This window comes from Emydura macquarii, unplaced genomic scaffold, assembly GCF_026122565.2.
Source record: "Emydura macquarii macquarii isolate MOO-44397 ecotype Brisbane River unplaced genomic scaffold, CSIRO-AGI_Emac_v2 contig_3108, whole genome shotgun sequence".
NCBI lineage: Eukaryota > Metazoa > Chordata > Testudines > Chelidae > Emydura > Emydura macquarii.
Window position 1 is genome coordinate 4,918,859 of NW_027133245.1, and position 18,493 is coordinate 4,937,351.

At 36.4% G+C, this 18,493-nt stretch overlaps 1 protein-coding gene across 15 annotated transcripts in view; it reads left to right on the plus strand.

Moving 5' to 3' along the window:
- PCM1 (pericentriolar material 1) overlaps positions 1-15,213 on the plus strand; it is a 78,748-nt gene extending 63,535 nt beyond the window's left edge. For 11 of the 15 annotated variants that reach the window (XM_067530596.1, XM_067530598.1, XM_067530595.1 and 8 more), the window contains 9 exons: positions 737-934; positions 2,560-2,619; positions 5,694-5,829; positions 7,151-7,308; positions 10,511-10,586; positions 12,479-12,735; positions 12,959-13,051; positions 13,199-13,322; positions 14,716-15,213. In XM_067530596.1, the coding sequence (XP_067386697.1) occupies positions 737-934; positions 2,560-2,619; positions 5,694-5,829; positions 7,151-7,308; positions 10,511-10,586; positions 12,479-12,735; positions 12,959-13,051; positions 13,199-13,322; positions 14,716-14,741 (1,128 nt within the window). In that variant the 3' untranslated portion in view covers positions 14,742-15,213. The remainder of the gene's footprint in view (positions 1-736; positions 935-2,559; positions 2,620-5,693; positions 5,830-7,150; positions 7,309-10,510; positions 10,587-12,478; positions 12,736-12,958; positions 13,052-13,198; positions 13,323-14,715) is intronic. The other 4 variants (XM_067530605.1, XM_067530606.1, XM_067530600.1 and 1 more) reach the window with 3 other exon arrangements.
- Positions 15,214-18,493: the final 3,280 nt, after the last annotated feature.

Consider the following 18,493-nt stretch of genomic DNA (forward strand, 5'->3'; position numbering starts at 1 on the left):
AACAACCGCCCACCACCAGCATAATCGATATTAACATAACTTTTTTGGCATTTGGTCAGGAAGTCAAGTCTCTGATCAATATTAAACAACTTTTCATTATTAATATTAAACTTTTCATTAGTGCCCAGATACTGCAGTGATTGGGTGTGTTGACCATACCATATATGATTCTTCCATAACAGAATTAAGCAATGTCAGCAGACAAGTTTGCATTGCCTTCTATTTGTGCTTTGACCTATTACATGCATGGACACAAAGAACAGTCAACTTCTGGGGATCCTGATACCTTCCATAAGCAGCAACCCCATTATAAAATATGAACAAATATTTAAAATAAAATACTTGTGGAGAAATACATCTGCTGAGATTGTCTTTAAAGGTAACCATGATGATGGTTTTGTTTGTAGGCACTTGTACTGTACTGAAACTAGAAACTCATTTCATGTTGATCAGTGGAAAGCCATCCAATGATCATGACTTTTGACTGCCATAGGCTTGGAGCCAATTCAGACCAGTGATCTGGTAACAAGAGGCTCCTTGTTATGTCACAGTGGATTCCACCTAACCAGGATTTGGCTTAAAAGAGCTACCTAGACAATCTTTTTCTATCTAGGTTAGCTTTGTTTGTAATGTGTTAGTCCCTTGATCTTCAGGGATGTATACGGAAAACCTCTTTAATCTTTCTTTCAGTTATAAGAACATAACCCAAACTGATGAACTGTTTTTCTTTTGACAGGATTCACTAGCAAAATTTGCTGGTAGAAAACTAAAAGATTGTGGAGAGGATCTTCTTGTGGAGATCTCAGAAGTTTTATTTAATGAACTAGCCTTCTTTAAACTGATGAAAGACTTGGATAACAACAGTATTACTGTAAAACAAAGATGCAAAAGTAAAATGGAAGCAGCTGGAGTGATGCGGCCTTATGATAAAGAGGTTAACTGTTTATGCTTTTTACTTTAAGATTTAATTTTTCTGATTTCAGCTAATATGTATATGTTTAACTCAAATAATTTTAAAAACTTTTCCTAGAAAAAGAGAACATATGACTTCTCAGAAGTTATTTCTACTAAAGTAATATCACAGTAATAAAATTATTGTATATAGGCACATGAATTACAGTTAGTTCTTCAGTGGCCTAGTGCATGGAAGGCTTCAGAGATAATGCTCTTCCTGTCACACTTTTCGGTTTTTCCTCATAAGCAACAAACATAGAATCCAACTCTGTAAACATGCACATGAGTAAGTTTATTCAGGTGAATTGTCCCATTAAAGTTAATGGGATTATTAATTTGAGCAAATAGTTGTAGAATGGGGCCCATGAGTTCATTCTCTTTCATTTTCCCCACTGCACCACCTCTCTAACTCTGCACCATCTGCACTTCCATTTGCTGTTTCAGTAAGACTAAAGTTTTGCAGAAAGACTACTTAATCACTGCTTTGTCAATGAGCAGTCTGGCAAAGTTTCAGTTTGGCAGTATGTTTTGGAAGTCTGACTAACTTCAATAAGGAATGTAAATAAAATGTTAACCTCTTATAAAAAGAAACACGCAAGTTGAAGCTAGACAAATTCAGAGTGGAAATAAGGTGTACATTGTTAACAGTGAGGGTAAATAACAATTGGAACAAACAAAAGGTTGTGGTGAATTCTCCATTACAGGCAATTTTTAAATCAAGACTGGATCTTCTTTCTAAAGATCTAGTGCAAACAGGAATTATTTTGTGGAAATTCTATGTCCTGTGTTAAATAGGAGGTCAGACTAGATGAAAACAGTGGTCCCTTCTGGCCTTGAAATCTATGAATAAGAATGTAATAGAAATTCTACAAATAGGAGTATCCTTAGCATCATCTGTACTAACTCATCTGTCCCAGTTTCATGAACATTTTTAGTTCTGGGCTGTGGGATCACATGGTGGCACTTAAAGAATGTCATTGTAGCATCCCCAGGGCTCATAAGGAACTTACTGTAGAAAAACTAAATGAAAACACTAAATATTTTGCATAAGCCAAATGAATATTACCCCGCCACAGTATTAAACTACTACCTAATTACTTCCTTTCATATACTGTAATTATTCCCTTTTTATATTTTAATAGACACCCTTAGTAGCTTTCTGTAGAAGTCTCAAATAAAAAAATTCACCTCAACTCATTTCATTTTAATGTAAATAAACACATCTGTAAAATTGGGATAGTACGAGTCTTAAATATGCATTTGAAAAATATAACTAAACAGTAAGATACCTGACAAAGCATTTCTGAATGAGTATTGCAACTCCCAGATAGTGATGACACTGATTTAAAGATGTATCCCTTCAAAAACTACAGCAAGACTAGAGAAATTCGTTGCTTGTGTTTTATTGCAGTGTTTGAGATCACATTTATAATAGTGGGTATGGGAAATAAACATAATCCTTGGTAAGGGTATGACACGAAGTCCATTTTTTCTGGTATTCCAAAGCCATTTCTGATTTAAATGTGGATTTATATGTAGACTAAATTTTGTAATATGGATATTTTAAATTCAGAATTGAAGATACTTTAATTCGTTGTCTTCTAGGCAAAGAGAGTTCTTGAGGTAGGCGTTAGTTCATCTGCTGAAGATATTGATGAAGACAAAGTAGGTTAATCTTATTTTTTAAAACAGTAGCTGTCTTTTTACTCTTTTTGTAAGAGAATTTCACAAGTCATTAGTTATCACGCTCAGTGCATTTTAGTAACAATTTAAACAAAAATGATTGACTGTACAAACCCATTGTCTCTAAATAGTCCATTTCACTCTGATTCTTGGAAAGCAAATGTTTCAGAATTTAATTTTGGTTGAAAATATCATATTTATATCCTCTGTCTCTTCAAAGTGCTGCTAGCTTTTTACTTTAGTTGTCTCAGGTTACAGTACACACTGTATTTCAGTCTTTTAAAGTGAAGTTCTCTAAAAAATGATTATGTAGAAAATAGTACACTTCCTTAATCAGTAGATTCCCCTCAGAGTGTATTCAATAATGGCAGCTTACTTTAGTGACAGCACACCTTAGAGTCACTGAGTTTGATTCTATTTCTTATGCATTAAATTCTTGTTGCAGAGCCAAATTCTGCCCTCAGTTATCTGTGTGCATCCCCATTAAAAACATTTACAATTGTGAAACCTCGTTGAACACAAAGATTACATCAGGTTTAACTGAAGACATCATAAGACCTGAAGGTTCTTTTGTTAATAACGATGCAAGTGTGAAAGAACGAGCTTGACTTGGAGATGCCGGCAGTAGTTTGCAGGGCTAGCAGTTTAAAACGAATACAAATAGTTTATAAACCGAGCAGAATTGATGTCGAAATAGACACAATAAACATGGATTTCCTCAATATCTTCTTTCAGTATCGCTTTTCAGAGTAGAACCACATTATTTCTTATCAGTATTTGTTCTCAAAAACTGCCTCTGTAGATCCTTATTGTAGGATGTTGTGTGCCTTCAGTGCTGTGAATGCAAAATCGTCTTGAAAGCAGAGCAGAGTGGCCCTTTGCAGAGCCGAATAGAGGTTATAAAGAGGACTTGGGCTCCAGCCACTTTCATCTCCTTCTTGATTATGGCTAGCTGTGACATAGGAACCTTTTTCTGCACCCTTCATTTGGCTTGTTTTACCAAAAAATAATCTTTTTAGATAGCATAGTTTTTGTGTGTGTATTATTTGACTAATTGTTGTATGATGTTTACCATCTCCTGCTTCTTTTGACTCCAGAGGACCACTAAGCTCTGTCAGCTATCTTTTCTTTCCTTCTTCATTACTCAGGGTTGTTGGGTTGGTAGGCTCTATGGCAGATCTCTCTGCAAGCAGGCAAGATTTGAACTATGCTTGGTGTGTTATTCAGATGATGTTGATAGAGAGTCACATACCTTGTCTGTCCGTCTGTGCCTTGTAAATGAATGTTCCTTTGAGGTTGCTTTGTGTGCATAGGGTTTACTTGCAGATGGAGGATAGTGAAAAATGCCTCCGTATCTTACTGTAGGAGCCCTGAAGACTAGACCCTTGGATCTGATTCCTTTGGTTCCAGGTCTGTCTAGGGTTCCACCTCGTTTGGCATGAAAGAAGTCTTTGAGACATGTCCTGGTGTCTATTCTGAGGTCTCCTTGGGATCTGAAGTCTCCTGGTTTCCATGAAACCTCCATAGTCTAAGGCTACTGAGTAGCAGTGTTGGATTTGATTTGTCTGTTTCAAACACATCTGGGCCTACAGGCCCAGTGTATGCTAATATATCAGTTCTTTTTCTCAGTTCTTTTTCTGTCTTAAAAAAAAAAAAAAAAAGCACACTGCTGAGGACTCTTTTTTTCTAAGCCATTGTGAATCTTGTTTCTATGAAAAGTTTGTTTTGAGCAGAGAGGACATTGGTTAAGGGACTCAGATCCAAAGACAACCTATATACAGTTGACTTTAGACATTAGTGTCTTGGATCAGATTCTTCCTGCCGTCTGTGATATTTCTGTGGCTTTCAAAGTGGATTTGATTTTTATATACAGACTGATTGTTGTCTGAGAGGGGCTAGGAATTTATTCTGCTATCAAAGAAAAAATATGACTGTGCTATCAGCCAGAGGGCTGAACTTATTTCTAAAGAGTTAGGTGGCCAAAATCAGTACTTTAGGTGCCCTGTTTCTGTTGCTACCTTTGCACTATTCAGATGGATCAAAGGGAGTGAAAACCACCTGCTGGGAATTCTCCCAGCATGGGAGAGTCCTCCAAAAAGCCTAGAGCTGGACATAACTCCTGAGCCTCTCTGCTCAGCCTCTGGGGCAGGGAAGGCAGAGTGGCTTTAGCTTGTTGCACACTGATTATTCCCAGTTGGCATATGGTCTCTAGAGAGTAGTCCTGTTCTCTTTCGGGTTTCCACAGACCAGATGGAAAACAGGCAATGGAGCAACCAGAACTACTTCTCTTCCTTCCCCTGTGATGCAGTAGGCATCAGTGTGGGAGCTGCTAAGCAGCTATAGCAAGGAAGGACAAAAAGCAATTTGGAGTATTCCTAGCTATCACTAGAGCTGGTTCTGTAGCCGCAAGGTAAGCAGTGGGAGGCATTTGGGAAGCTAGTGTCCCCTACAGCTTCCCCATAATAAAAAGGTTGATTCGACACTACTCAGGTAATTTTTCAATTCATAATATATTTACTTAAAATAATTGTTGAGGGCCATTTAAGCCATACTTACATCTTGTGTATCTTTGACCTGGTGTCTTGTGGTGACATTTTATTTTGAGAGAGCAATTTTGCAGTGCTTGTTCAGTGACCCTCTGTTGTTCTTATTGGTTGTTAGATCTTCATTTTTGGGAAATTAACATAACATATACAGTTCTCTAAAGACATCCTGTCAGTGTATTGCTTTTGGAAAGCCAGACTATACTTCCACTTCCTTACTCCTTCAGAACTTTCTATGAATTATTAGAATTAGTAGAAAGAAGTGAGGACAATTGGTGCTATGGGTCCTTCTCATAATCTCTTTCAGTATGTTTGGATTGTTGAAGAGGGTACTTAATCTGTTCCATTGGGTGCTTTTTCTCCTGATGCTTCTAAGTTTTTAATGCAGAGTGCAGCTCTGCAGACACAATGTACTTAATTGTTACTGATGAGTAAAAAATGTTACAACACTCTCCTCCAAAATAAGGAAAAATTCTATTCAATGAAGGTTTAATTCATTTTACTTATGGCTAGGACAAGGATGAGACTGAAACAGTTAAACAGACACAAGAATCAGAAACATACAATGGTGAAGTTTCTCAAAGTATGAGATCCGATGCTTCTGATCAGGAAGAAGAAGATGAGAGTGAAGGTTGTCCAGTGTCTATAAGTAAGTGGGGTTTTTTATTGTTTTGATAAGTCGTTACTCAGTTTTGACAGCAACTTCATGCAATTTTATGACATTTTTAATGATGGACTGTTCTTGTGTGCCATAGATGCATAAGGTTACTAGGTTTTATCTCCGTTTTCTATTAAATCATCTAGTGTATCCTCCCTGTACATGATTTTCTAGTACTACATTTTCTAGTATCTTGTCCAGTCTAAGTTTAAATACCAAAAGCAGTGTAGCTTCCACTATTTAGAAGATTTATTCCATAGATTTGTCTCTTATAGGAACATAGGAATTACCATAGTGGATCAAATCCATGATCCATATGGTCTACTAACCTATGTCTGACAGTGGCCACAGGCCAGCTTCAGAGGACAGGTCAAGAAACCCCACATTAGGCACATGTGGGATAACTCCCCCGCCCCATCTCCAGTGAAGGCCTTATTTATGATCCCTTCAGGTTAGATTGTCTTAAACATTGAAGCATGTAGCTTCCAATTTTTTTTCTTACCATTAATAGCTACATATGTTATCCATAATCACTTTTTGAATCTTGCCATGTTTTGGTCTCGGTAATATCCTCTGACATTGAGTTCTATAGTCTAATTCATTGTGTGAAAAAGTATTCCTTTTAATTTCATTGAATGTCCCCTTGTTCATATGTTGAAATACAGGGAGAACAGACGTTTATAATCTACCTTCTTTATCATTTATTTTATATATTTATCATTTCCCTCTTTCATCTAAGGCAAATAATTCCAGTCTTTTCAGTCTCTTTTCATATGAATCTTTCCAAGCCCTAATCACTTTCATTCTCCTCCTTCTATGATTCTGATTCTGCAGTTCAGCTCTAATTGCTATCAGGACACTCTTTGTAGGTATTCCACCTAAATGTTCTCTCGTCTCATTGAATTATTCCTAATTATGTCCCTTATTCCACCCTTGAATACCTCTACTTTCATCGTGGTTGCACTCTTCAAATAGACTTACATTAATTAAAAGTACATAGTTACATTACAGCACACAATGTTGTTTGGTGGTACTTCCAGTAAGATTTCTGCAGAGTATTTTTATTCCAGGAAAAGATCTCTCAAGAGAATTACAGGTCATAATCATTCTCACAGATGTATAATTTATCATGTTATATTGAGGCTCTAGGTATCTAATGTTACTTATCTCCTATTCCAGAATATGAAGAGAACTTAGTTAAAGTCTAAATTTTATTTTTTAAAATACTGAGGACAAGAGTTTTAATGAAAAGCCAGTATAACTTATATCAGTGACTAAGCTATTTTGAAACTATTGCATTGACTGACTTCAGGTTTGTCTAAAGCGGAAACACAAGCTCTAACTAATTATGGAAGTGGGGAAGATGAGAATGAAGATGAAGAAATAGAAGAGTTTGAAGAAGGACCTGTGGATGTTCAGACTTCACTACAAGCCAGCAATGAAACTACAGCTGAAAGTGAACAAGAACAGGTATTATCACAGTTCTATGAACCTGAGCTAACCTAGTTGGTACCCAATAAATATTTTAATGAAGGGTAATTATCTGTGCATTATATTCTTGAACTGTCAGTCCTTTCTCCTGTTACTTACTATGGTTGATTTAAAGAAATATTATATGTAGAAATACCCTTTTTTCTGTCATACTTTTTCTTCGGATATTTGCATGATCAGTTCTTGACCCTATGCTATTTAATGTTTTTATCAACGACGTGGAAGGAAACAGAATCATTATTAATAAAGTTTGCAGATGGGACACAGATTGGGGGAGTTCTAAATAAGGAAGGGGGCAGATCACTGATAGAGGGTGATCTTTATCACTTGGTAAGCGAGCAAACAATGTGTTTTAATATGGCCAAAATATAAAGTTGTACATCTAGGAGCAAAGAATGTAGGCCATACTTAAAGAATGGGGGAGACTATCCACCATGACCCTTTTCAGAGCCTTTTTCAGAGTCAGTGCTTCCCAGAATAATCAGCTGAAGATGAGTTCCCAGTGTGACTCTGTGAACAAAAGGAGCTAATGCAGTCCTTGGATATGTGACTCGGGGAATCTTGAGTACGAGTAGGGAGGCTATATTACTTCTATATTGGGCACTAGTGCAACATCACTGGAATACTGTGTCCAGTTCTACTGTTCACAGTTCAAGAAGGATGTTGATAAATTAAAGAAGGGTCAGAGATGAGTCATGTGGGTGATTAAAGGATTGGAAAACATGTTTTTTAGTGATGCTCAAGAAGCTCAATGTGTTTAGTTTAACGGAGATAAGGCGAAGCAAGGGGTGATTTGATCAGTCTGTAAATACCTATATTGGGAACAGAAATTTGATAACCGAGGGCTCTTCAGTCTAGTAGACAAAGGTATAATAAGATCCAGTGGCTAGCAATTGGAGCTAGACAAATTCAGATGGGAAATAAGATGTAATTTTTTAACAGTGAAGGTAAATAATCATTAGAACATCTTACCAAGAGTTGTGGTGGATTCTCCATTACAGAAAATTTTAAATCAATTTTGGATGTTTTTCTAAGATATGCTCTAGTTCAAAAAGGAATTAAGGGATGTCCTATGGCCTGTGTTATATTCAGGAGGTCAGACTAGATGATCAGTTGTATCTTCTAGCCTTATAATTAGGGCTAGAATTTGGCACATTAATTTTTAATATATTTTTACAGCAGAGGTGTGAGAAAATCACAATATAGCAATGATTGGGAAAGGAGAAGGCAGAAGAAAGAGTCCACCCCGCACTCACCCTCCCTCCCCCGCAGCAACAGTTCCTGTCCCAAAGAAGAGGGCCAGGTTCCCTACTTCAGGTGTTACATCCTGGCCAACGTGGTTACAGCGATATTTGGGTTTGGTGCATCCGCCCATCCATTGGTGGACACAGAGAGACAGACATGCCAAACTTGAGTTGTGTTGTGACCCTGTGTGCTAGAACGCAATGCCATTCAGTTGGCCAACCAGTTGTGATGTCAAACTATTGTTACTTTAAGGTAGACTCTTTTTTTTCCCCCCAATTGGAAAGAGAAACAGAAAATTTGAAGAAAAGAGTTGACTTTGAATAAGATAACTTTTCAGTGAAGTTTGCAGATCTCACACATTGTCGATATTTTAAACTTCATATTCATTAAGTCCCATCACTTTACCTTCATAGATTTTTAAAACTTTACACAATGATTCCTGCATCTGGCCCAACAACTTATGGTTGAACTAAAGCATATATCGTAGAGCTATCCAGTCTGGATTTAAAGACTCGAGAGAATGTACTATGTCCCAAAAATATTTTCTTTTTAATTTCTGAATTTTGCTGTGTTAATTTTCATGATTTTTTTTATAATGGATACTCAGCTAGGGTAGTCTTCAGGGTCAGTCTGGTTTTGTGCATCTTTTAAAGCTTTGCTCTCACACGGGCATTTTAAAAAGCAGCTTTGGCATGCATGTACTTTCGTAGGTCAAGTGAACCGACCCTACATATTCCAGTTACAATCTATAGGTATTCAGAATTCTGTTTGAAAGCTGCTGTTCCAACACTTGTATTTGATAAGATGACCTACCATGGTGATCTCTTTTCAGTCTGTTTTTGAAACCTGATTTGACTCTTGAAAAATGCATTTAAAAAAACCCCACTCTTGCCCCCTTTCTAAATGCAAGATGATGAACTTGTTTGTCCTACAGGATTTGACAGAAAAGCCTATTCTCATTGTAATACAATAGGCTATGACCAAGTCTCTTTCACTATAAGCCGACTACTCCTTTTTTTAAAAGAAATCTCCTTTTTTTAAAAGAAAATTGTTTCCATCTTCTCTGTGATAGCATTTATCCAAGAGATTTTGATGGCAAGGATGTAGACATATTAAGACGGTTATCAAAGACTTCTTGAAAGTCCAGATATATTGTCAGGTGATGGTTCTTTCTTTGTTTTGTTGAGACCCCCAAAATTGTAGTAGATTACTAAAACTCAGTTTGCCTTTTTAGAAGCCATTATGTCATTCTGTGTGCCATGTGCTTTATAATTCTATTCTAAATTTTTTCAATCCAGTTTAACTGTACTGAAGTAAATTTCACTAGTCTGTAATTCCCAGGATCACTTCTTGAGCTTTAAAAAAAAGAAGACAGGTACAACTACTGGCTAGTCTCCAGTCTTCTAGTATGATTTCAATAAAATGTCAGTATTTTATTAGCTGTTGTCACTTCCTTGTTCTTTAGAAACTCTTGAATGAGTTTGATTGGGTTCTGGAGACTTGTTCCTTAATTTACCACTGAGTGAAGGGTTGAAAGGACTGACTTATGATGATCTTTTAAAAATATGTTCATTTTGCTAAAATGCATATGAGGTAGGCAAGTATAACAGCCTAAAAGTACTGAATGATGTAAATGCTGAGAGAGGAGCTTTTCAGTTTGATATATGGGTTTATGATAGGACTAATAGCCTACATTTTCCTTTTACCCTATCTTAAAAGTGAGCTCTTTTAATCTATGGAAGAGCAACTAACAAGTAAACAGTGAAACGTACTGAGTATTTAAAACTAGTATAGACACAACCTAAGTGGTTACACTGTAGGGAACAAGCTTACCTGGTGGGGGGGACTTGAGACAGGGTGGGGGTAGACTAGATGAACTACTAAATTCTTCTGCCTAATAGAAGTTATCTGTGTAAACATTATTTTTCCCCTGTAGATTCGAAAAGATGAATCTGATAAACCAAATGCATGCGAGATTTTGTCATCTAAGCAGGAATCTATTAGTGCTAAAGGTAAGATCTGAATAAAGCTTTAAATTTGATAGATAAAACAAATCATACTATCACTTTCATTTGAATTTGCTCTCTGCGGAAAGGAAATTGACTACATTTGTAAGAGTTTATTGGATTATTTAATTAGATTTTATTGATTCTTGTATATGTTGAGGTCTAATTATATTAAATTAGATAAAAACAAGCATTTCAAAAGGGAAAAACCTCAATATAATTGAGTTTATATGATAGGGTTGCATTTTGACATTTGTCAGTGGCCTAACTCTCAGGACTGTTGTAATTGATATGGTTCTCACACAGTTTTAGTTGAATAACTCTTGTATCAAGAAAAAAAAATAACCCATGCCATTGAATAATAGTTTGAGAATAATGCTTTAGTAGACTGGAAAGTAAAGCTTAAATTTCATAATCAACATAATAGCTGCTGTGCCTGCTATCCCCTTCCTGCCATTTTCATCCTTAATTGTCAATAATATAAGGCTTTAAAAGATTGAAGTGATCTTTACTGTGTGAGAAATCTTAGGTTAGATGGGACTAAAATCAAACCCATATCTGCTGGAGATGTGGTGGGAAAATGTGCCAGCTTTTTCTGTTGAGTGTGGCCCTCCTATACTTGTTCTAAAATTAATTGCCTTTCTGTTCTTGGCTACTTACTGGCAAAAGATGGCAAGTCTACCGGCTTGCTTGATGGTTGCTTCTTATCTCATCTAAGATTTCTTTTCTATCACAGTTAGCAGTAGTCTGTTCTCTGCACTGAGACATGCTCCTCTCATAGATTGATAGCTCTGTGTGTCTGTTGATTCTGTAGTACTTCAGCAGTCATGCAAACGTTAAGAAATTCTGCACATTTTACTGTTTAAAATTTTTGTGTAAAAAAGCAACTATTATGTGCACCTATAAGTCCCAATTGTCATAATAATCGTGCTTTAATTTCTTCAACAACAATCATGTCAAATTTTTTCTAGGAACACTAGTCTGTTCTAAAGTTGTACCTCTTACCAGGAATAGTCTCTCTCAATATTTTCAGTGTTGGGAAGAAAGCTAACTTAATCATGGTATACTGATTCGTCATAAAAATACAAACTTTGGGGTCACCATGCCTCCAGAAGATTGTATTATTCATTTTGTTTTTATATAAAGTTTTTTGGATGATTTAAAAAGCTAACTTAAATATCAGAATTTTAAATTGACAAGCTTAACAAATCAGTGGTTTAACAATTGCAGATTGATTAACTCTCCCAAATATTGCTAAGAATTACACTATTTTAGTACCAAACAACTTAAAATGAGTGGTTTTGCATTTGAGCAATTTACCAGTAAATAATTGCACCACCTTCATGAAGAAGCTAATTTCTAAATTTAAAATATTTGATTTTGATGTCACTGTTTACATACAGATGACATTTTATTAAAAATGATCTATTGTATTAGGTGAGTCTATTGTAAATTATGGCTCTTTAGTATCCCTCTTACACCTGCTTTGAAATAACTATTTTTAAAAAAGCCTGAAATACTGAACTGCTTACTGTGGATCTGCTCTATAAATTAGATTGGTCAAGTTTTTTGCCAAAATTGATCTCTGAATTTACAAAGTGACACGTGACTTTAAGATTAGCCTATAAACTTCAGGAAGAATATCTGGTACCTTGATATATTGGCTTTTAATGAGATTCGTTTTACTTTGCAATGAGTGTTTACAAGGCTGTTGCCCTTTCAAATGTTGCAGCAGAATTAATTGCTGTTCCTGTTCCATTCATGTCAAAGACAAATTGGCTAATGTCTGCTGGTAATGTGCTTTTGTTGTTCATTTGAAGTTTTATTTTTTTACAAACCATTAAGAAGCCATGTACTTGTCAAACTCCATGTCTGGTTAAAATGCTTTGTGTTTTTAGATGAGCAAGATGTGTCTGCTATTTTGCCTCATTATCTCAATATGCTGGAGAACGAGCAACTTCTAACAGTCAGTGCTCCTGAGTCTGTTATTGCTACCACTATGTCAACAAAAGAAGAGCCAAGTCCTTCATTACTAGTAAATGAAATTCAGACACCAGAAACAATGTGCTTAGAAACCAAATCCTCAACAGGAAGTCCAGAAAGCTCCATGGCTGGCAGCCCTGATACAGAGTCACCTGTGTTAGTGAATGAATATGTACGTATAACTTGAGTTTCCATATTGTCTGTCTTGAATATACAAGTCTTCATTTCAAGGTTAAGCCCTCTTTCCAGACTTGTTCAATTTGTAGGTTAAATCAAGCATACGGGCACTTCATTTTTTATTTTTAGTTTATTTTAGGAAAAGTTATTAGGTATCTGTTCTTAAAGCAGAATCATATACCCCATTACATTCTTAAAATGTTAAATTCTCTCAACAGGAAGCTGGGTCCGGCAATGTAAGTCAAAAGTCTGATGAAGATGATTTTGTGAAAGTTGAAGACTTGCCCCTTAAACTCACAATATATTCAGAGGTATTTTGCTTGAGTTTTTCTGTACTTGAAAGTGCCCATCAAATAACTAAGTCTTGTTTTTTAAATTGGAGGGGGTGGGAGGGAGGATGAGGGGAAGAAGGAAATATACAGGACTGTGGAAAATCCTTTGTTTAATCCCCTCCCCAGGCAGATCTAATGAAGAAAATGGTGGCAGAGGCCCAGACTAACAATTTGTCTGACGAAATACTAGATGGTGATGGATGCCAAGGTGAAGAATTAGCAGGAGACTCTCAAACACTGAAAGAACCTGGTGAGAGATTCTTTAAATTTCTAACTCCTGAGTATCTTCTCAGGAGAGTTAAGTTTGTTTAAAGTCTAAACCCCTCAGGATTATTGCTGAGTAAAGCAAAAAAACTCAGTCTTCTGCTTGTTACCGTATCCAGTATGTCAGGATGAAAACTGAAAATTCTTATTGATATAAATGTTCTGTCTTCTACTGCTGGTTCCAGTAATCTTTACTAGTCGGTATATTCCCCATTGTGACTAAAGAAGCAATCCTTTTTTCATTGAAGTTTATGGTAAGGCAGGAGCTGATATTGTAAGTTATACATCAGCCTGATAGTATTAAACTCTTCAGTTATGTGATTCAGAACTCCTTAATTCATACGTGACTGGGATCAGATCTGTGAATAGTCTTAAAATCTGAATTGACTGCTTCAGCAGGGATGTGAGATTCAGGTCCTAAACTTCAGTTACATTTGGAACAGGAGAAAAGGAGTAGGGGAAAAACAGGTGTGAAGGATCAGAAAAAACCCTTTTAAAAAAAAAAAAAAAACTTGAAAGTCAGCTCTAAGTATGAAGATACCAGAAATCTCTTGATGGTAATTCAGATGCCTAAGAGGAATGCTTAAGTAGGAAGGGAGATTGAACCCTAAGGCAAAGTCACAAAAACAAAAGTATTTTAAAAGCCTGGGTATAATTGCTGATTATGGCTCTTAATTGTGTAACTTAAACTGGTATTTTCTGGTTTACTTTCTGATAAGTTAGAATATTTTAAACTGCAAAAAAATCTAAAGTACATTCCAGTAGACGGTTAACTGACATACACGTTCATTCTTTTAATTTTGCCCTAATTGAGAGAATTTCAAAATTGTAACTTTATGGGGAAAAAGACTTAAGTTTTTGTGGTAGATCATGTACTAAAACAGAGTCAATATCCTTGTTTTCAGTTTACATCAGATTAGAGGGTGCTAGAACAATGACAGCAGTCACTGCATGAAACAATGATTGGTACTTCAACACTTACAATACCATACAGTTAAATATCAAGTTTCCTTCACTGCAATTTTCCTTCTAAGTGTTAGATTCATGTTTAATGGCACTAAAGCCTGGTTTGCACTGAATTACTGGTTTCTAAACCAATCTAGTTATATTGATGGAGCTCCCTTCTGTGGGACTTACTTTAGGTTGAGTGCCCTCTTTCAGTTTTGCTTAAGTTGGTAACAGAACTAAGGTGCTCTATCTGAAATAAGAGTGCCCACATGAAGAATTGCAGCTGTTCAACTAAATCTGTGCAGACCAACAAGTAGGGACTTGATTTGTCAATATGTTCTCGGCACTACTTTAACAGTTAAGAGGTATATAAGATGTGTATCAGATTCAGTAATGGTTGGACATTAATTAGAACAATTTTTATTTTGCAGAAACTGCTGGAGCTCAAAGTGCATGAAAAATAACCTCCAGCAACTCCTTCCTAGCCCCTCTACCCATATACCATGCATATAGAAAAATGGCACAAAATTCACTGCATTTGAATCTGTATAAAAATGTAAATTAGTTTTTGACACACTACTGCCTTTACGATAGATATGCTAACTTCTCCCTGGGCAGTTTCAACAGCTGTAACTAAATCCTCTATTTACTTTTACTGTACTGTTCCTTTTTCTGTCTTAATCTTTTTTTATTCATTGTGATTTGTTTAGTGATTTTTAAATGGTTTAAAGTGTAGTTTTAAATAAAGGTTGGATTTGTCTGTAAAGTCTGTTGTGAAGGCATCCAGCTTTCCTGTACACCATGAAGTGCTTCGTAGAGTACACTGTGCCATTCAAAGGGACACTGTCAATTTTCCTGGCCCAAGAAAATTGGTTGTCTTACCTTGGACTACATCTGCACTGACTTAGCCTGAGCATATGGGAGTAGGACTCACAGCCTTAAGTGCTGGTATGATTTAGCAGTACTGAGTACACCCCCCATGAATCCTGTAGGTATGTACTCAGCCTGGGTGAGCTGCAGTGCTATTTATACATATGCATGCTAGCTCTCCTTGAGCTAGCAAGTAGCTGTATGAAAGCTGGGCATCATCCCCCTAGCAGGTAGAGCAGATGTAAGCATATTGCTCCAACTTTGAAAATATGAGTGGGGGTGGCAAGCAGAATTCAGAAAAGTTAAGTGGGTTCACATTAAATAGACTAACTTTTTGGAGGATATAGAAATTACTTATTTCCCACATGTGATGATGCTGACTTTTTTAAAAACTTCCAATTGAATTACTAGGTGGGTCAATCTTGCTACTGTACTGCAAACAATTTACATGACTAGGAAAATGTTTACCTACAATTATCTCAACATCTAGAGGTATGGTAACTGAAAGAAAAGTTTGCTGTCAAATGCAGCTCAAAAACTTTCTATAATCAGCTTTCCCCCTTTGTATAGATCATCTGCACAAGCAACTTTAAGAAATAAGAAAATGTGACAAACTAAATTGGTATAACAATACTTCTAATTTTTTTAAACTGATTAGATTTGGTTGTATTTAGTTTGTCAAGAATGTGTCTGATGCCCTGCTGTAATGTCTGTGCCCTAAAGTCACTGCCACTTTACTCAAAACAGTGAATAGCACTCTAGTGACAAATTTTATAGGGAACGCACTGTTGAGGGAGATTTTAGATATTTCATTTAACTGCCTACTTTACAAGTCATTTTTGAACAACATGTGCATTGGTCATTGTTTCCCCCAAGGATGATCCAAAAGGCTTACATATTGACCACCTCAAGTTACTAGGGTTCCCTATAAATCAGAAGTTTGACATGAATGCTTGCAAGAGTAAGACATCTACCCTATTTGTTCCTTGCCTCTATCACAATTTTAACTGTGCTGCTAACCAATTCAAAACTAAAATCTTACTTTAGCTAGCTGTCCATTTCACTCACTTTTGTACTTTAAGATTACAAAATTCAGACAGCTTAGAAATGCCACTGTTGTAAACTGAATATAATTAACAGTTCAGCTATTAGCACAGTCAAGATTTTAAAAACTAACCATTACACATTCAACAAACAAGACTGACCGTTCTTAACATTTATTTACAAAATGCCAATTTGAAACCTAGGGTTTTCGCTACCTTAATTAAAATGCTTAAAGGGTTATTTTCTTTTTATTCAAAGCAAAAAAGACGCACCTAAACCTTGTGGCGCTCTTGAAACCTGCTGATATTTGATCATGTGGTTCAAATATGGGGCTGGGAATCTGCTCACTGGTTATGCCATTTAGTCACTGAACTAACTTTGCAGCATTTATTGGTCAACAGTCTTCCTTGCTGCAGTCAACAGCTAGAGTAGGAGAAATGGCCATTCTTTCATAGTGATAAATGCTTTAAGATGTTCTTTAAGCCCTTCAAAGTTCCTTGAACAAGGTATTCTCTGAGCTTGCCTGTACATCAGTATTGAACCACCCAGGGAAAAGTGCAACCTCCCCTGTTAAGCAGCTGACTACATTTCTAGGTGCTTTAGTAGACAGCAGCACTTTTCCTTAAGTGTTCCACTCAGTGTTTGGTGTGTGCATGTGAGCAGTCACCTAGCCCCACGTCTCATGACAAGAAAATAGCATACAAGCTGTCTCGCTGAACTCTGGAAAAATCTATGTCTAGGCTACCAACTTCAGCTTTTTAATAAGGAACATTGTTTCAAATTATCCCTCAGGAAGGCGGGATCAAAAAAACACTTGCTTTCACACTAGTTATACTGAGGGCTCTCAACATTTCATTCTCCAAGGAAAATGATTCGAGGCCCTATGCTGCAATATGTTCTGAGCTGATCCACATACCCCTTCTATATCTGTGCCCATTGTGACCACTGTTCAGAACACTTTAAATGGCTAGAGCCTCTGCCTCAGAGCTACTGCCTTTTGTAATAGGCATCTGTTGGAGGAATGCAGCTGCTTATCTATTTTCTAATAAGCTAAAATAGTTCACATGACAATGCCTCACTTCTCTTCTAGCTGTAGTTCTAGTCTATTTAACCTATAAACTCATCCTCTTCCCTCCTAGTCATCCTTTTATTAAAATTGCATAATCTAGATTTACATAGTGTGTGTATATTACTTTAAACAAAATTATGAGAGAAAGTGAACCTAAGTCAGTGTTCTGGGGGCTTTATCATCAACTGCAATGCAGAAGCAAAAAGTTACTCAAGAACATTATATACCTATAAAAGGCAACCATTGCTTAGAGCAAATAAAACACTACATCAAAGGAATGGGTCAGGAACCCTTACTGCTTGAAGCATCATCTACTTACAAAACAGAAGTAACATTGTAAACAACTGGCATGTACTTACTTTCATAACACTGTAAGCTCTACCTGATTCACCTATACAGACTTAAAGCACATTAGTTTTTTAATCTGAATACTATAAAAGTGACATAGCACACAATAGGTTAGAAAACTGACTGATAGGTCTTGAATTGTAAACATGGAATCATCAAGCAGATGTTTAGTCAGGTCCTGCATGGCTCAGTTTTTCACCATATGTTTAACTTTTTTGTCAAGGATATGGAAGGAAACAAAATAACTGAAAACATTTACAGATGACAAGTTGGAGTGATAGGTACTTAAGAGGACAGGTCACTAACTCTGAGCAGTCTAGATTACTTGGTAAACTGGGTGCATGCTAGGAATGTTTTAATACAGCTAAATATTTATCTAGGAACAAATAGCACACCATACATACTTAGTGGATGTGGGACTCTCTTCTGGGAAGCTGACTCAAAGAGATTTTGGGGTCATGATGGATAATCAATGGAATGTGAGCTCCCAGTGAGACACTGTGGCCAAAAGAGCTAAAGACATTCTGCAATGCATAAAGAGGGGACTCTTGCATAAGTTATTTTTCCTCTATCTAGCACTGGTGCCACATCTGTTGGAATACTGTGTCATATTCTACTGCCCACAATCCAAAAAGGATGTTGATAAATTGAAAAGTGGTCAGGGAAGAACTACAATTAAAGGATTAGAAAACATGCCTTATAGTGAGACTCAGAGCTCACTCTGTTTAGCTTAAAGAGAAGGCTAATGGGTGACTTGATCGCACTTTAAGTATCTACATGAAAAATAACTAATAATGGGCTCTTCAATCTAGCAGACAAAAAGGTATAACATGATCAACTGGCTGAAAGTTGAAGCTAGACCACTTCAGACTGGAAAT